General features: G+C 39.6%; 1 protein-coding gene across 1 annotated transcript in view; it reads left to right on the top strand.

The window, feature by feature from the left end:
• Window positions 1-2742: 2742 nt before the first annotated feature.
• dscama (Down syndrome cell adhesion molecule a) overlaps window positions 2743-18977 on the top strand; it is a 59308-nt gene continuing 43073 nt past the window's right edge. Inside the window, exons 1-3 of the mRNA XM_027158736.2 lie at window positions 2743-3503; window positions 12583-12900; window positions 13063-13209. Of these exons, the coding sequence (XP_027014537.1) occupies window positions 3461-3503; window positions 12583-12900; window positions 13063-13209 (508 nt within the window). The 5' untranslated portion in view covers window positions 2743-3460. The remainder of the gene's footprint in view (window positions 3504-12582; window positions 12901-13062; window positions 13210-18977) is intronic.

The following is an 18977-nucleotide window of genomic DNA, read 5'->3' as shown; positions in this document are numbered from 1 at the left end:
TGACTCTAACCCTGACCCTAACCCTAACCCCGACCCTAACCTAACCCTGACCCTAACCCTGACTCTAACCCTGACCCTAACCCCGACCCTAACCCTGACCCTAACCCTGACTCTAACCCTGACCCTAACCCTAACTTGACCCTGACCCCAACCCCAACCCTAACCCTAACCTAATGTGTTCCTGACACAGCTCGTAGTGTCTATCACCTTAAATTTGTTTGTGTTGTAATTTATTGTGGTGTGTTGTTGTGTGTTGTGTTGTTGTGTGTTGTTGTGTGTTGTAACATGGTGTTGTAGTGTGTTGTCACATGGTGTGGTGTGTTGTAGTGTGCTGAGTTGTAACGTGGTGTGTTGTGTTTTAGTGCGTTGTAATGTAGTGTGGTGTGTTGTTGTGTGGTGTGTTGTAACATGGTGTGTTGTGTTGTAGTGTGTTGTAATGTAGTGTGTTGTGTTGTAGTGTGTTGTATTGTGTTGTGTTGTAACATGGTGTGTTGTTACGTGGTGTGGTGTGTTGTTACATGGTGTGGTGTGTTGTAGTGTGTTGTGTTGTAACATTGTGTGGTGTGTTGTATCATGGTGTGTTGTGTTGTAGTGTGTTGTGGTGTTGTGTGGTGTGTTGTAGTGTATTGTAACATGGTGCGGTGTGTTGTGTTGTAACATGGTACAGTGTGTTGTAGTGTGTTGTAGCATGGTGTGGTATGTTGTGCTGTAGTGTGTTGTAACATAGTGTAGTGTGTTGTTTTGTAACGTGGTGTGTTGTGTTGTGTTGTAACGTGGTACAGTGTGTTGTAGTGTGTTGTAGCATGGTGTGGTATGTTGTGCTGTAGTGTGTTGTAACATAGTGTGGTGTGTTGTAATGTGTTGTGTTGTAACGTGGTGTGTTGTGTTGTAATGTGTTGTAGCATGGTGTGGTGTGTAATGTAGTGTGGTGTGTTGTTGTGTGTTGTGTTGTAACGTGGTGTGTTGTGTTGAAGTGTGTTGTAATGTATTGTGGTGTGTTGTATTGTGTTGTGTGGCTGATGGGGGCGTACAGCTGGATCGGTGCTGATAACCACAGCCATGTGTCATTACCATCTCCACTCCATCTCAGACACTCAGTCACTGCACCGAGCCTCCGGTTCACCTAATAACCAAAACTCTCTCAATCGCCCAACCACAGAGAGACGTGATTCATTCACCCAGAACCATAGTGGGCAAAAGGAGGACGCTGAGAAAGCTCAGAGGAGCTCTGTGTGTGTGTGTGTGTGTGTGTGTGTGTGTGTGTGTGTGTGTGTGTGTGTGTGCGTGCGTGTGTGTGTGTGTGTCTGCAGCAGCTCTATAATGATGTGTATTTTCAGCCCCAGGCGCTGAACAATGACGGCTCCTGTGTTCAGCAGCATGGGCAGGTCTGCGCTCGACGCTAAACCAATCAGACAGCAGCAGCAAACACAGGACAGGTGCAGTTTGTCTGCAAAACACCCGACACCCAATATCACACACATGAGCAGCAGCACGGCTCATGCTCCCTAAGACTCCCCGAATTATTTAGCATTATTATCTCGAGTAAATGCAATATTATTATTACTATATTTATATTGGCTGAATTTATCCATTAGAATTAATTCTCATAATATTCCCATATTGTTCTGTGATTATTATTATTATTATTATTATTATTATTATTATTATTACTACAGTATAATAAACATGTTATTAAGCCAAAATCGCTTATTACTACGTAATTATTTAATTATTATAATTGTACTACAATAGGAAATAAAATATAAAATATAATGCATGATTGTTGTTATGCAGTAGGAATAATAATAATAATAATAATAATAATAATAATAATAATAATAATAATAATATTAAATATTAAAACAGAGTAAAACATGACTTTTTTTAATAATATTAGCAATATTGACAACATTATGACAATATAAAGTGATACATTACTTCATGTTTTTAATTATAACATATAATGTGTAATTAATAGTCCTATTAAATTGTAATAAATCGATTTTATATTAATTTGATCTATTAGTAGTAGGAGAAGCATTTTATTTAATGTTGTAATAAACATTTCTAGCTTGTGAGTACTTTGTTATTTAATTATGCTGAATAAATGATTATTATTATTATTATTATTATTACTATTATAAAGAATAAAAGATTCTATTATAAAACTTTAATTATATAAATATAAAATTATATAAAATATAAAAAAAACAGCTGATACATATTGTAAATATTATTATTATTATTATTATTATTATTATTATTATTATTATTATTATTAAGGGTATAGACTGTATAAGTTGCTGAGAAGCACAGCAGTGTGTGTAACGTGTGTGAGCATTAAATTAAAACAGGGTTAATATGGAGCACTTTGGCTTAATGGCTGCACCGCATGCGACGCCGGAGCTGAGATTTGTCAAGGTCAATTAACAAACGCAACTTAATGCCGGCATGTAAACGTCTCCCTCCTACTAACCCAGGTTTCCTTCCTTCATGTGCACAAAATGTAACCCACCCACCCACCCCTCCTCCTCTTCATACCCCCCCTTGGGGCTCATGAATTATAAAGCAAACACGCCAAAGGACACGGGTCCATCTCGTCCAATTAAGACAACGTGAGGGAGCTGCTGTACCTGTCCCTGATCTCTCGCTCACGTTGTGTGTGTTGGAAATAATTGTAAATATGAGAGAAGGGGAGTGATGCTGGAGGTGGGGAGGGAGTTGAGTGGTTGGAGTCAGGGTGGAGTGGCCCTGCACCTTTAAGGAGAGAGAGAGAGAGAGAAAGAGAGAGAGAGAGTGAGAGAGAGAGAGAGAGAGAGAGAGAGAGAGGGGGTTATTCCGCAGTGCTCGGAGCCGAGCGGACGTGTGTGAGCGTGAGGAGCAGCACGGGGAAGATGTGTGTGTGTGTTTCCTCCTGGATGGAGCGACATGGTGAAGAAGGACTCACTTCTGACTACAGCTAACAGCCGATAAAGCCAACTCTCCGTCTGGATCTCATGCTTTATGTTTCATTTATTCAACCTGTTATTTTTTTTGCACTTTTTCTTTTTTTTGAGGTCCAGGGGAAACTTTGGCTGTGATTTTAAACCCATGACTGATCGGAGAGGATTAACTTTTTGTTTTTTGGACGTGTGCTGTTCCGGTTCCTCACGGATGAGGGTCCACCTGTGTGAGGGGCTTTAGGGACGACAATCAGTAGATAGAACGAGAGAGAGGAAGAGAGAGAAAGAGAGAGAGAGAGAGAGAGAGAGAGGAAGTGAGAGAGGAAGTGAGAGAGAGAGAGAGAGAGAGAGAGAGAGAGAGAGAGAGAGAGGTTATAGAGCTTATATTGATATATGTCACACAGACAGCCATAAATTGAAGATTTATGAAGTGAAATATTCCAGCGTGAAGGAAAACATAGCAAAAGTGAGGGGAAGAGGATAGAAAATCTGAGCTTGGGGATTGAAAGGAGCGGGGCATGAGGATATTGGCCATCATCTTTTTCCAGTGCATCTTGAATGGTGAGTTGATTTTTATAATAATAATAATAATAATAATAATAATAATAATAATAATAATAATAATAATAATAATAATATACCTGAATCCTATAAAATCCTTTAAAATGAAAACTGTGAGCTCATCCTGCATAAAAAAATCCATGAAGATTTTATATTCTAGTTTAAAACAACGATTTGTAAATCTTCAATATGCAAATTGTGGATTCGATTCTTTTTTTTTCTTCTTTTTTTTCTTTTCACTCCATAGTGTGCAACACGATTTGGTGCAATTGCATGCTTTTCAGACCTGTATATAAAAACCCAGCATTTTCCCCCTCCAGCTTTAAATAACAAACAATAAACACTCCAGGCTTTAAACGATCCCAGAAATGAATCAATGATTTTTATTCCAATATTTTTATTTGATTTATTTATAAAAAATTTCATATGTAATTAATGATGGTCAAAATTTCTGCAAATTTCCCGTTTTTACACGATGCAAATTGCACCTTCGAGTGTGCACGGTTTCCATGAAATTTCCACATCTTGTCATCCCAGCTCTCATTCCATCTGAAAGTAAACATACAACATTTTATTTCTAATCTGTATCCCTGTCAGTGTTTGCAACGATATTGAAGACATTTTTATTAAAGAAAATAAACAGCGGACGTTGACTGCTGGGTTGAAATGAATTGTATGATCGTATCGTGTACCGTACTGTATTAGACCGTAAGATATATACTTGTATTTTTATTTATATTTAAAAGATTGTCGGGGGAAAAAAACAGCTTGTGTATTTCTGTTTTCATGGCGTCACATGCGCCATGTTGGAAACGGCATTAAAGCAAAAGGAAAAAAAAATAAAAAATTCACCAGTTTGTCACCGCTGTGTGTGTGTGTGTGTATATGTGTGTGTGTGTTTGTGTGCTTTTTTTTATTTCGTTCTAAATTAGATTCTGTTTTATTTGTTGGGCAAATAAAGTGAAATGTGAATGACCTTAAAAAAAAAATCTCTCGATGCACAAAAAAAAAAAAAAACGTTGTCGCGCATCGAAAAAGGAGAGGCATTGAGAGGGGCTGCTGGTTGCTGGGCTAAATCAAGAAGGGTGTGTATAGAGGAAGGTGGGGGGGTGGGGTTTCAGTAGGGTGGTGTTGGTGGTGGTGGTGGTGAGGGGGTAATAAGGGAGTGGATTCAGGGAAAATGGGGGCATTTAGGAGGATTTTTTTAGAAGATGGATGAACATTGGCTTGTGTGTAAGAGTGCGATGGTGGAACGTCAAGCAAAGATGAGGGAAGGGTAAAAAAAAAAAAAGAAAGATTGAAAGAATAAAAAGCTTTACTACAAAGCACGTAGCATTGCGATGATGGACACATGCAGAGAAGCGTGTGCACCTGCAAATTTCTTTCAGTTCATTCTCACGCATCCAGGCCAGAGATTGTATAACCGTCGTAATCCTTCTGACGCGCTCAGGTCAAGTCAAGTCGTCTTGTTTATTTATTTGTTTGTTTGTTTATTTATTCATTTATTTATTTATAATAACGAGTGTTGCCATTCGATCGATCCAGCCCCGTTTGCGGCAATGTGTTTGTGCACCCGAGCCACGTTCACAGACGATCGATCTCTATCAGGTCCGTGTGGGGTTTTTTTTTCGAGTCAGCATTGGCCCTGGAGGCTGTGGATCGTGATGCTCCGGTGTGAGACTGAGATAGCGTACAGTATGCAGTGTTCGGAGGTGGCGGAGCATACAGCCTGCTCCCGGCACGGTCACTATGGAAACCCTTGTCATGGATGACGGCTCTCGCGTTGTACAGGTGACCCCGGAAGTCCGAGTGCACAACAACTGGCAACCTGCTGTTTATACGCCGACGCATTCAGGCTTTCAAAGAGGAGGAGGAGGAGGAGGAGGAGGAGGAGGAGGAGGACAAGGAGGACATGCTGCTGCTGGAGGATAGAAAGCTGTAGAAAATCGAGCCTATAAGAGCTCAGAAGATTTCTATATCTTTAAACGTAAGAATACTCCAGAAACCTCCGGTGTGTTAACATTAAATCAACGTGATACAAACACTTTTAAGTCGTTCACTCGTTACACAAAACGGTTATTTTAGGATTTCTTGATTGGACCATGAAACTGTGGTTCTCTTAGAAAACTGGGTTCTTTATGGCTTCTTGGTTTTTTTTTGTTTTTTTTTTTTACATGTAATGCTTTAACGTGCTTCAATGCTTAAGTGCTTAAATGCTTTCTAAAGTGCTTCAACTTGGAGCCATTAATAAAAGAAAGAAAAATTCTTGGGTTCTGAAAAAAAAGCGCCAAAGATCCCTGAAGGTTTTAGATTATTTTTTAAGCGTGAACCTAGTGATGAGTTAAAACCAAAGCCTCATACTTCACTTTCACTTAGTGTGGATGAAGAGGCTTTGGATTGGGTCAGGTTCTAAAGAGAAACGTTCTACATCGAGGGGCTCTCTCAGATGACAGATTTGGTTGTAAGTTCTTCTACTTCTTTTTTTGTGTGATCTCAGAGTGAATAAACCTTTAAAGGATTGCACTTGTTCTTCTGGAGTAACTGTTAATGATCTCTATAAAACAGGCATAGAAAAAAAAACGGTTCTTCTGTTTGATCTTCTGGTGAAAGAAGAGACGAACGTGTAACAAAAAACTCCTTAAACTTTAAAAAAAAAAAACTCTAAAAAAAAAAAAGGTTGATTCGAGAACTGCTACAAGGTCCTACTAGGAACCTTATTTTCTACTAACGTGAATCTAGAATCTGGTTTGCTCCACATGCTTCCAAGCAGAACCCCTTAGAAAAGAACCCTAGAGCATGATTACAAGCCACCTCATAAGGATTCCTTTGAGCCTTGTATTAAACTGCTTCATCCTTCTTCCAGTATATTTAGAACATTTCTGTAGAACTTAAACCATGTATTTAAATCTAGAACCTGGCTTGTCGCTTGGTTGATGCCTTCCACCCTACTACAACTCTTAGAAGAGCCTGTAACTAACCCAAGAACCATTGAGGAACCTTTTTTTATTCCCCCTAAGACTGTATGAACAGTTTCATTGAAGTTGAGAACATCTGGGAAATCATTACGCTGCAAAATCTAATTTTAAGGTTCTCCCAGAAAAGCAAAGACTGCAGTGTTGCCAAATGTGTCCTAAATCCCTCTGAATGTTTATCCACAATATTATATAACATTCCAATAAAAATTCTTTCGTGATCAGATTTGAGAGAGAATGAAAGATTATTGTCTGTGTTTAACTCACGTTTTTCAGCTCTGATGCATCTCGTAAGCACTTGCATGTAAAATCGAGCTGCTTCCAAGAGCTCTTCTGGTTCTGAAGAGCTCTCGCAAACATTGCATAACGATTAAAACAAAACCGTAATTGGGACAACAGAGACGTCCCCCAGAGAGTCGCACAGTAACTAAAAGGGACAACCGTGTTTTACACGAGGTTCCGCCAAGGGCCGAATACAATACGCATCCCATTGGACACTAATGAGCTGCACAAATGTAGGACACAACACAACACAACTGTCTGATGTGCAGTTGTGGAACAACAGAAACACCAAGTCGGATGATTTCATTGCTAAAAACATCAAGATTCCATCAAGATTTTTTCAACAATGATGAAGACCTACACCTTCATTTGAAACATATTTAAACGACTTATTTATTTAATTCCCAAACATCCGGAAGAACCAAGAGGAACCCTGTTTTTTGTTGTTGTTGTGTTTATTTATTTATTTATTTTTTAAATAAACCTAATTTAAAAAAAAAAAAAATCAAGATCCTTTCCATAATAACATTTGAAGGAAAATCTTTTTTTTTTTAAACTTTGTATTAGTTTACAGGTAGAACCCTTTGGGAAAGAAACCTCATGTGAGCAAAGAACCTTTGAGGAAGATTATATGAGCATTATAGAAGATGGACACGAGGAACCGAGTACGAGAACCTGACAGGAAGTTTGTGGGGAAAATCATAACGATTACCGCAACACGTAAATTTTAAACAAATCAAGGATTTAGGTTTTTTTTTGTTCCAAGTTGGTTCTAAAGTTAAAGAACCTTCAAAAAATAAAATAAAATAAATAAAAATCATTCTGAAGAACCCACAAGGAACCCTAATACCTAATGCACCTGATTAAAAAATATATTATGTTATTTTAAAAAAAGCATTTGACTGCATGTGCTATGGTGTAGACTCATTAATGTGACAAATAACATTTAAATTTGAATTCAGTTTGATTTGAATAGCACTTGGACGCTGTAGTACAGCTTTACAGAAATATAGAAAATCAGAATAGAAATCATACTTATCTTAAACCTTAAACCAGCAAGAAAAAACTTCTTGAGCCAAGACGATGAAGAACCCGAGCCTACGAGCTCGCGACTTCCGGTAATCTCTAAACAGATTCGCTGCGATGTCGAAGCGGCCATTTTGGAACACCAGAATGTTTTCCCATATCTGGAACTTTCAAGGATGATATTAGACAGTAGTTTCATCTAAATGTAAATATGTAAAGACTCTACATTGTATTGGACAAAAAATATATAACCGGCAGACTTTTTATCCATTCAGATTTACATAAAATCTTTACTGCCGTTTTAATCGCAGAAGAATTAAGATGATTCAGTTACGCTTGTTTTTTTTCTCATGTTCCTGGTTTAAAATACTTTTTTCTTTTCCTTTTGAGTGAGTGAAGAAGTTAAGATCAGGATCGTAACCACTTTGTTTTATTATAAATCCCTCGGTAATCGTGGCCTTGTGTGTTTACAGTCGCTAACAAGCCTCGACTACAAATATTTGCTAACGAACACCATGTACGCTGTCGCCACGGTTATCTTTTTTTTCTTCCAAACACCGCTCTAATCTTTTTTTTTTCTTGGCTGTCCCGCTCCGTCTGCTTGTCTACACGGCGAGCTGTCACTTCAGCAGAGGAAATCTAAAGGACGTTAGGAGGAGCAGACAGAGAGGGAAGAACGGCGAGAGCTTCAGGTGCACTTATTCCTTCGCAGCTCTGATGACTTGGCATAACGAGTGTGTGTGTTTGTGCTTGTGTGTGTGTGTGTGCGCCTGGATGGCACGAGGCACATGCAGTCCACTAATGAGCGCTCTTCTGTCATCCTGCAGAGGAGCCGCTTGGTGATGATGCTTGTCTCTTCTCTAAACTGTTGTAGATTTCTTTTTTTTTTACACACTCCAGAGGAAAGATGGGAGGTTTGTTAAATTAAACACTGTTGTCAGATTTCTCTGAGCTCAAATAGGGCAGATAGATTGACGTCCTAGCATTAGTGATATCTGCATATGCTACCGTATCAAAGTGATTAGCAGGACCAGGACTAGAATTGGCATAAGAACAGAGAAGGAATAAAAATCGGCATTGAACAAACTAAGAGAGCTGATGTACAGTTAGAAGTCATCGGCGGATAAACACATAAGTCGAACGGAAACTAGAGGAAAAAAGCAACCGTATAAGGTGTGCAAAGCCAAAAGGGTCAGAATCAAGGTGGGCAGATAAATTTGGATTCTAGATCCTGATTGGTCAGAAGGTATTGACTAATGTTCTCTGATGGTAGTGCAGCTCCAAAACACAGGCATTATGTTATATGTTGTCGTTGCTATAGCGACATTTTATCGACAGGGTCTGATATTATACGTTAGATTTAATCAGATCAGATTTACTGTGAGGTGACATTTATTGAACATTTATTTATGGAAGGAGTCTCCAGTTTCAGTGCATACATGTCTCCTCAAAAGAAAAAAAAAAAGATAAGAGAGACACATACATGCTCTCCTCTGACCAATCAGAAGGAAGAATTAAAAATGAACTCTTGATATTTCTAAATAAAAGGACACAACTTTAACAGCGGGTTAAAACCAACGCTGCTAGCTCCAAGCCTGTTCTGCTTCCCTGTTCTTTTCTATCAGCACGTCCCCAGAAGTGATTATGCTAATTGTTGTTTGATCAGATGATTAAATTATAATTTGATTAATCCCGAGCACTAAACGCTCAGAATACATTTACATACGCTTGGCTGCCTCGGCACGTGGAGAGAATTTTCCTTCTGTCACGAACCCAACATGACCCATTAGCGCCATGACGAGGAGGAAAACGCCTTGACGGAAATGTACAATATAAGGAGGATTATTTAAACCTTCAAACCTTTCAGAGCACCTCTCTCTCTCTCTCTCTCTCTCTCTCTCTCTCTCTCTCTCTCTCTCTCTCTCTCTCTCTCTCTCTTTCACTCTGAAAATAGCTTTTTCTTATTGGTATGCGTGCAGCACCAATTTGCCAAGTGTCCATCAGGAAGATTTATGCGTACGTCAGACAGAGAATCCCAGGGGTAATACATCAGAGAGATGAAAACAGGGTCCTAGCTGTCCTCACACCTGAGCGGACATCGTGGTGGAGATTTTTTATTTATTAATTTTTTATTTTTTTGGTAATGTTTGTTCTTGCGGCTGTGTGATTTTAGATCCTGCTTTTTGTGCGATCGGCGTATTTTTAAGGGGGATGGAGATAATGCAGCGCTGCAGAGCCAATCTCAAGAGGGAGTAGGGTGGGAAGGGGACGAGGGGAGAGAGAGAGAGAGAGAGAGAGAGAGAGAGAGAGCACATCTGAAGATGGAGAGAATGGCCTTGAGCAAAGGGCGGTGGTGTCTCATCTAGTCACGTGACCTACGCTTGTACGTAACCCCCAAGATTATTTGGTCACTTCACATTTTTCACTTGAGTTGCACAAACAAACGGCGTGTAGATTCAGTGATCGGTTCATAGTCGGTCTATATGAGCAGCACCGGCTATACGGATGACTGCAGTGACACGAATATTTATATATATATTTTTATTTATTAAAAAAAAAATTTCCCTTCGATTTCTAATAACCGAGATGAAAACAATATATTATGGATTGTAAAAAAAAATTGCAGCAGTAATTTATTTGACAACACGAGGGTTAAAATGCAATTTGCCTCCACAGCGAGAAGCCGCTTGTTATTCCTCCAAATGTTTTCATTCAGGGATTAAAAGGAAAAAAAAAATCAGACTCGGCTACGTGGTGCAATCATGTTGCAAAGCGATTTTTTCCCCGAGCCGAGTGGAGAAATCAAGCGTGTATGTGTTTACATATTCATAGCATGCGTTGTGCTGATGGGACATTAGGGAGCTCAGCTGCACCGCGGCAGCACAGGGAGCTCATTTAGTCCCCGACCCCGGCGCTTTCTCATCTCGGCCCGATTCAGACGTCAACATTTCGCGCCACTGTAATTGATTTGGACCTACCGAGGCCGTTTGATCTCGTTACTGCGAGCGGCGAGGCTGTAAATGAGCATTTGCTCCAGCGCCGTTTAGATGATACTCAGATTATATCACTTAAGAGACGAAGAAGAGGAAGAAGAGGAGGAGGGGGTGAGTTGATTTTTTTCAGCAGTCACTCGGCTGTGTTCTCTCCGAGCATCAAAGAGGACGTCTGTGTTTTTTTGGGGGGGGGGGGGGGTAAATGAACTCCGTTACTGAGCTTTGCTTAATATTCATGAGAGCAAATTGGGAAAAAGGGGCTGGTGTGTCGGGGTTTGCACAAGCCTGAGGGCATGAGCGGGAACTCGAACGTTTCCTCTGGTGGCTTGTTCTGCTGTCCTCGTTTCCTGCTCTCTCTGAACAAGCTCCGCTTTAATTACTTTCAGACGGTGACGGAGCTGCTGTGCAGGGTGGAAATGTTCTACCGCCTGCCGTCGTTTGCTTGTACCGTGACCCGTTCACGGGCAAGGTGACTTCAGGTGATGGCTGTACGGACGCTCCGCTTAGCGCTTCGGTGAACTCGACTCTTTATATAGACTTAGATGGTGTAAGTTATCTTCAACAGAAATGCGTTCGAGCTCCAGAGTGGGTGCTGCCATGAAAAGGTACTTTTGTCTGCTGTCAATCAAAGTGATGCTAGCCAGTGATGGTGATGTCTGGGAGCTCAGGTATGAGGAAGAGGGCAGAGTGCGGTATGCTGCTCTGTGATCAACATGTCATCCTTCACACTCCTATTACGTGGTGGACGTTAACTGGTGGGATTTTCCGATTAATCAGCATCAACAAATTTCTTAAGGTGAAGCAGGTTTGAACCCGAGCACTCTTAAGAAAATTGCCACGAATGCTATTAAAACGTGAGCAGCACGTGAGAGTTCTTTCTACCTCAGAATGTTGAGTCATGCAGCCTATCAGTAAAAGTCATGTCAGGTGATTATACAGAGTGACACACCCACTAAACCCACCAAAACCATTGTCTGGACCGTTGACTTTCTTTCCGAAAAACAAGCTTCATGTACATGCTGTACTAGGATCTATTACCGTTTCTGTAGTAAAAACTCATATGGTTTATGCGACGATCCTTATAAAACGTCTCATCATCGATACGCTGAAGTTTTCTTTGGAACAAAACAAAAGCTTTTTGGATGAAACGTAAAGGTTCATACAAGATGCTCCAGAAGACGTTCAAGTTTATCATGGCATCGTTTTTTTTGTTGTTGTTTTTTTTTCCCCAGGAACTTTCTTTTAATAGAAATTCCTATTTGAGAAAATCCTCTTAGAAAACCACCCGAATGTCTGTAAAACGCTCTTCAGCGAAGACCGAGCATCACTAACTAATGGAGTTATACGACGCTGAAGCTTCTTTTGTCTCGAAACACATTTAAAGAAACATAAAAAATTCAGACGCTTTTTCCAGTCTCGCTGTTTTCTCCATGCTCCTACGAACACAGAGGTCTCCGGAGTGGAGACTTTTTTGGTTTGAGTTGTTTTTAGTGCTTTTTGATGGACGGGAGGGAGTCAGAAGATGTAAAAGTGTAGCGCTACTGACAATCACGCACATGTTTGGAAAAAACTGATTACATGAACGCAAGATGCCGTGTAACTGTAAACGGATAAAAAGAAATATGATCCGCCTCCTTATTGTCTCATTGTGTTTGTGTTATTTAGATAAATAAATATTCATTCATGAAAGCAGCTTAGGATATGGTTTAATATTTTTACATGTGGTTTGTAGTGTTTGTGGCTATCGAGACATTGTTGCTGAGCCGACCCTGACTCGTCTCCTTCCTCGTCTCATTTTTCTTGCAGTTCTTGGTGAAGATCTACATTCCAGCTTGTATTTTGTCAATGCATCTCTGCAAGAGGTAGTGTTCGCCAGCACCACAGGGACGCTGGTGCCCTGTCCCGCAGCCGCTGTGCCTCCAGCCACGCTGCGCTGGTACCTGGCCACCGGCGAAGAGAGCTACAACGTGCCAGGGATTCGCCACGTGCACCCCAACGGCACGCTCCAGATCTTCCACTTCTCACCCTCCAGCTATAGCAAAGTGATCCACGACAACACGTACTACTGCACCGCCGAAAATCCTTCAGGGAAAATTCGAAGCCAAGATGTTCACATTAAGGCCGGTGAGTACAAGGAGCAGGTGATAATTCTCACTAGACAAATAAGTTTGTATTTAAGTGTATAAAAAGTTGAAATTGAATCTGTTACTAAGCATGCTAGCTTTGTCCCTCCTTTGGAAGATTAGCCTTTTTGACGTCTGAGCTTGTGTATCTCCCTGCGTGCAGTCTTACGAGAGCCGTACACGGTTCGAGTGGCGGACCAGACAGCCATGAGGGGCAGCGTATCGGTCTTCAAGTGCATTATTCCTTCCTCAGTGGAGAAATACGTCACCGTTGTGGCATGGGAGAGAGACACCGTCCCCCTCGTCTCAGGTAAGAGTCTGCTCTCGTCCGTCTGCTGGGAGGGATTCTTACATGTTGTGGGGTTTAATACTGCGTACGAACGAAATGCAAGAGGAGGCACAGTTGTGTACTGGAGAGTTATTTATTTATTTATTTATTTATTTGTCTAGAAAGGAATTCTGGGTAAAATGTATCTGACAGAATCCTCCTAGGTTTCATCTGATCGCGCTTCCCGTGTCTGAGCACAGGAACTTTTTAACACGGTAAACTTGTCTAAGACACACACAGTGACTAAACTAAAAAAACTTGGTTTATTAGAGAGCATGTAGCAGTTAAAGATGATCATCATCTGCAGACTTGAACTCACAAATCCCTTTAACTGGCTCTTGTTGGTATGATTGACAGGAGAGAAAGAGTAGGCCCCGCCCACCCAGTGAACACAACCAGACACATTTTATGGGATTTTTTTTTTTTTGACACATCAAGATAAAAAAACTCTTGTTACTAGACGGGCAGGGTTTGTGTAGTACGGCAACCGCAAGGAATTAAGTGCATCACGTTTGTATTTTAATTAGCGGTTCGTCTCTTGTTCATTGGGACGTCTCTGGAATAACTGACCTTTTCCTGTTTCTGACCCAGTCTAGACGCTCTGTCCCGTCTGATCTACATGTGTGAGAGCTGATTTGCCAGTCGTGTCACTTTGTTTTACTGTACTGACCCACTTCTCACCCAACTGAAGGCACAGAGAGAGAGCGATACCTCGGTTAAATGGGACACGACCGTGTCCTTGCCTTGGGGCTGACGGCTCTCTCTGTGGCGTGTTTAGCAAACGCAACAGAGACGCTAACATCGCTTTGGTTGACGATTTTAAAGATTTCGGATGTAACAGAAGATTCCAGTAAGTTTGGAGAAAAAAAAAGAGAAAAGTATATATTCAGCACATGTCCATATATTTATTTATTAACTATGACATCAAATGGCCGTGTCACCGAGTGAGGAACACGTGCACACAAACAAGTTTCTGTGCAACAGAAATAGACGTCCGTGCTGTAGATGTGATCTCCAGCCACTACTCGGTTGTTGTGTTTAAATAATTGATGAACAAGGACAGTGTTTCACAAAAACAAATAGATTTTAGACACAAATCAGTGCATGTGTCATAGCGAGGCACAGAACAGCTCTTCATTTATACTGACACAAGTGTGTGTATGTGTGTGTGTGTGTTTTGGACTACAATACCTTGTTTTTTTTAAACCAAGAAAGTTGTGGCACTGATATAAGGAGGAGGAGGAGGAATTGTAGTGAGATCATCACGTAGAGATTGACAAAAACAAAACTATATTTCTTTTAATATTTTTTATTTATTTTTACTTTTACTTACTACTTCTACTAACAACAACAACAACAACAACAACAACAATAATAATAATAATAATAATAATAATAATAATAATAATAATAATAATAAATGTATTTCATTTAAAATGCAGCTCATGTAGCTTCCTGACAGGCTGAAGTGATAAAAAGAATGCAAAAAAAATAATATTAGAGACAGAAAAAAAAATATAAAAAAAATATATATTTTTATCCTGAAATGAAAAATGAAATTGAATGAATTACTCCTTAATTATTCAAACATACGGTATTTCAAATAAAAAGAATGATTAAGATTTAAAAATCATTTTAGAAGTCATGAAAAAATACATGCTAATAAAAGTAAGACGCATAATTTTTTTAATGTAAATATTTTTTTTAAAAAAAAAGGTTATTTTGAAAAACTCAGGCCCATAAACGATGGATTTTTTTTAGCAAAGTTTTAGTTTATTAGTAACGAGTCTTTAAGAATGAAAAATAGCTGCCTCATTTATGAAGAGAGAAAGAAATTCAGTGCTTCTTCCCTTTCTGTGTGTTAATGATGGTGTGTAGAGTCTGTGAAATAAGGTTCAAGGGTTTCAAAGTGGCTAATACGCCGAAGCTTGTCTGTTCTAACGTTCTGCCTTGTGACATTTTGCGAACCGTTGAGCAGCTAGTTGACCGTCCTTGCCCCTGAATAACTAATAATCACTGCACCAGACAGGGAGGAGGAGCCCAGTTCATGCCCCGCCCACTTAATGAGGCAGATGTAACAAGGTTTCAACATAATTTGCATTTTTACTGCCATCTCCTTAGGACATGCTTCAAAGAAAATCATCTTTATACCATGGATAACAATGATGAGATCAGCATTGCGTTAATAAATAGATTTAAAACCGCAGTTCTAAAAGAGTACGCCGAGTTTAGCCTAGCTAATGGAGTCTGGAAGGAGGTGGAAGGTTGAGGAACACCAACAACATGGCCGACGTTTTACTAAGAAATGCATGAGGGATATATTGAGGATTAGGAAGGTGTAGCTCTTTTTTTCCCCTTCACAATCCAGGCACGATCCTTCCATTTTTATCACTTCACACGCCCGGTATATTGTTATAACATCCGGTGTATTGAGCGTGTCGAGGAAAAAAAAACATATTTTCTCTCAGGAAATTTCCGGAACCTCCATTATTTTTCAGGAAAAGAGACGAAAGAAAAAAAAAGAAAAAAAAAAAAAGCTTAGTGTGCCGAAGAATGAAAAGAAGGATTCATGAAAAGGAGATGAGGAGTGGGGAGAGAAAAAAAAAATCAATACCTGTGTGCATTAATCATGCTGTGAGTGCCGACGGGAATTATGGGTACACCGAGGGAAGGAGAAATGCATTTGTGCATTCACACACGAGCTAACCTGCATCTGATGCACTCAGCACACTTTTAGCAACATCTCAAATCTCATCCCCAAGGAGGTGGAAATGTGTAATGCTAATAATGCTAATATTGCTCTAGAACATTGCTAGTTTGCACTGCAGCATGTCCTCAGGGCTGTTGGTGTCATAGCGAGGCATAATACGCACTTGCTGTTAGAGGAATTATCAGTTTAAAACTACTTTTTATTGTCTATTATTGTCTATTTTTGTTATTTCTTACGTTATAACAGCTTTGAGCAGTCGTTTCCTCACCAGGCTCTTTTTTCTCTCTCTCTCTCGTAGTTATTAAGAGATCGTATCGGATAAGTATGAAGTTTAATCTGAATTTATTATATCAGTCGAATTTGTTAGTGTATCATTTGTATAATCTAGTGAATCATTTGAGTCCTTCCTTTCAATGCATTTGAATTCTGTGAAACTGTTGCTGGATCCTTCGAATTTATTTGTATCATTTATTGTATCATTTGAATCCTTTTGAATCATTTGAATCCTTTACTGAGTCACTTTACTGTATCTTTTGAATCCATCCCTTTAGTCTTGTACTGCATTGTATAAATCTTTGGAATCCTTTACCGTATCCTTTGAGACATTTAGTGCATCATTCGAATCCTTTACAGTATCGTTTGAATCATTTGACTCATTTGCTGTATTGGTTGAATCCTTTACAGTATCATTTGACTCATTTGAATCCTTTACAGTTTTATTTAAATCCTTTGAATAATTGAATGTTTTATTTGAATCACTTGAATCCTTTAGTTTACTGTTTGAATCCTTTACCGAATCATTTGAATCAATGAATCTTTCCATGAACAATAAACAAGCAGAAAACTTCACCATGTCACTGATTCTGCATAATTCTTGTTAAATAACCTTTTTTTTTTAAAAATTTTGTATATTGTTAGATTGTTTTATGTGGAACAACTGACATACAAGTCCCTGTGTATGAGCCATAACTATGGCAACGATAAGGTAGTAGATCGAGAGTGTTAACACAAACATTTCAGAAGTTATGTTACGCAAGCTTTCGGACCAATCAGAATCGAGAACTCAACTGCGCTGTGATATAAAGCCGTCTGATTAACATACGCTGGCCCAGATGGAACATAAAAACCACCGTAAAATGATTAGTTTGATCGTGCGTTACAAGCGGCACGTCTGCAAGGCTCATAAACGGCTACATTGTTAGCCATTAAGCCAGGAAACGATTAGCGAGGACATCGGGACTAATCTTCTATAAACACGGCCAGGCTCGTGCTGCCGTCTCGCTGCTCTCAGAGCTCGCAGAGCTGGATCATCGCCAGGTCACTACGCATGGCCGAGATCCAAAACGGGGCTCAGCGATAAGCACAGCGGAGGCTAATTAAGGCAGCAGAGAGCCATTTGCATCCACTTATGAACACTCGCACAACGCCTCATGAAGGTGGCAAAAAAAAAACAAGTGTGTTTAGTCGGATTAGATGGCGTACCAGGGTAAAGAAAATAAAGGTGCAAAAAAATGGTCATCACCAGCATTTGATTTGATTTAGATGTAGAATGGCTGTCTAAGCTATTTTCTCTGTGTGTTTCTGTGTGTGTGTCCAGGCCACATTAGCCAATTAGAGTTGATGGCCGTGTCTGCGAGCGCTTATCATCAGCAGGCAGCTGCTGCCATGCGTTTGAGTGCATGAGGGATGGAACGTGTGTCCGTGTTATTTTTTTTTTAATGTGTTCCATTGTTTGTGCAAAGGAGAACGGAGGCTGCTGCTGCTTCTGAAAGGACGAATAGCTGTGCGCTCGCTTAGGACGAGGAAAAAGCTTGCACGCTGTGTGAAAGATGGCTTCAGTTATCCTTTGGCTTCGACTTCCATTTAAGACGCAGAACACACGCAGGACGTTTTGCATAAGCCGTTATTTCGACTCTGAATCTCAGGGTGAACACGAGCCATGAGGGGACTGAGGGAGAAGAAATCCAGCTTTTAAAAAACAGATATACTGTATATATAAAAACAATTCTAATCTATGCTAATATCTATCAAGTCATTCCTTTCCTGAAAAGCCGTCATGTTGTTGCTAGGACGTTACAGCGAACGGAATCACGTGACTCAAACCTCCTCAGCCAATAAGATCTGAGACGAGTCTTGCTGAGTCTCGTTTTTTTCCCCTTTAATCAGCTGCCTGAAGAAACCGAACAAAAACCAGCTCGAAGCCTCTGTATTATCTGCGCCAAGAAGATAAGGTGCTAAACATCTAATTTTCAGCCGAAGCCCTCCGAATTTTTTCAACATTTTGGAAGATTAGCGTTTAAAATCGCTCCGACAATGCAAGCTCCAAGATGGAGGCTGGATCATGTGAACCCAGGCGACCATTTTCTCTACGAGCTTCAATACAAAGCAGGATGTGATTGGAAATGTTTCATCAGGCCAATTGTAGAGTGGTTAAGGTTTAAAAAAAAAAAAACCTTCAGCTTGTTTTGCAAATAATACAAATTTTAACTGGGTAAAACAAAAATTAATTGGGTTTTGATTATTTTTATATTTATTTTTATTATTATTTATATATTTTAATTGGTCATCAGAGCTGTGGGTGCCATCACATGTTTAATACTGTATTAAACTCCTCAGGCAAATACTTTTATACTAATTATACTCTTGCTAATAATTTACATTTTAAAATAAAATTACAAACAAATTACTAAAACAAATCATTGTAAATCAGTGTCTGATTCTGAACTGATCCAAATCTTTAAATTTATAATTTCGTAGTTTTTCATGTAAGAGAAATTTCCCGATTTTAAATCTGAACAAATGTTTATTTAATTTTTAGACATTTTTTTTTCATTTAGAGTTTTAAATTTTGCACATTAAAATGGGAATCTGAATAATAAAAAAAAAAATTGGTGTCCTTTTTCCATTCAAGCTCTTTGAGTGTGTTTCGGAGCGCAGGCATCACTGCAGCTGTATGCTCCATATCTACAGTACAGTCCCTCATGTTAAACAGCTATTATCAAGTCCTCTGTTTGAAAAGCTCACACTGACTGACTGTATA

This window comes from Tachysurus fulvidraco, chromosome 20, assembly GCF_022655615.1.
Source record: "Tachysurus fulvidraco isolate hzauxx_2018 chromosome 20, HZAU_PFXX_2.0, whole genome shotgun sequence".
In the NCBI taxonomy this organism is placed as follows: domain Eukaryota; kingdom Metazoa; phylum Chordata; class Actinopteri; order Siluriformes; family Bagridae; genus Tachysurus; species Tachysurus fulvidraco.
The sequence above is the reverse complement of the archived record's forward strand: the minus strand, read 5'-3'. Positions and strand labels throughout refer to the sequence as shown.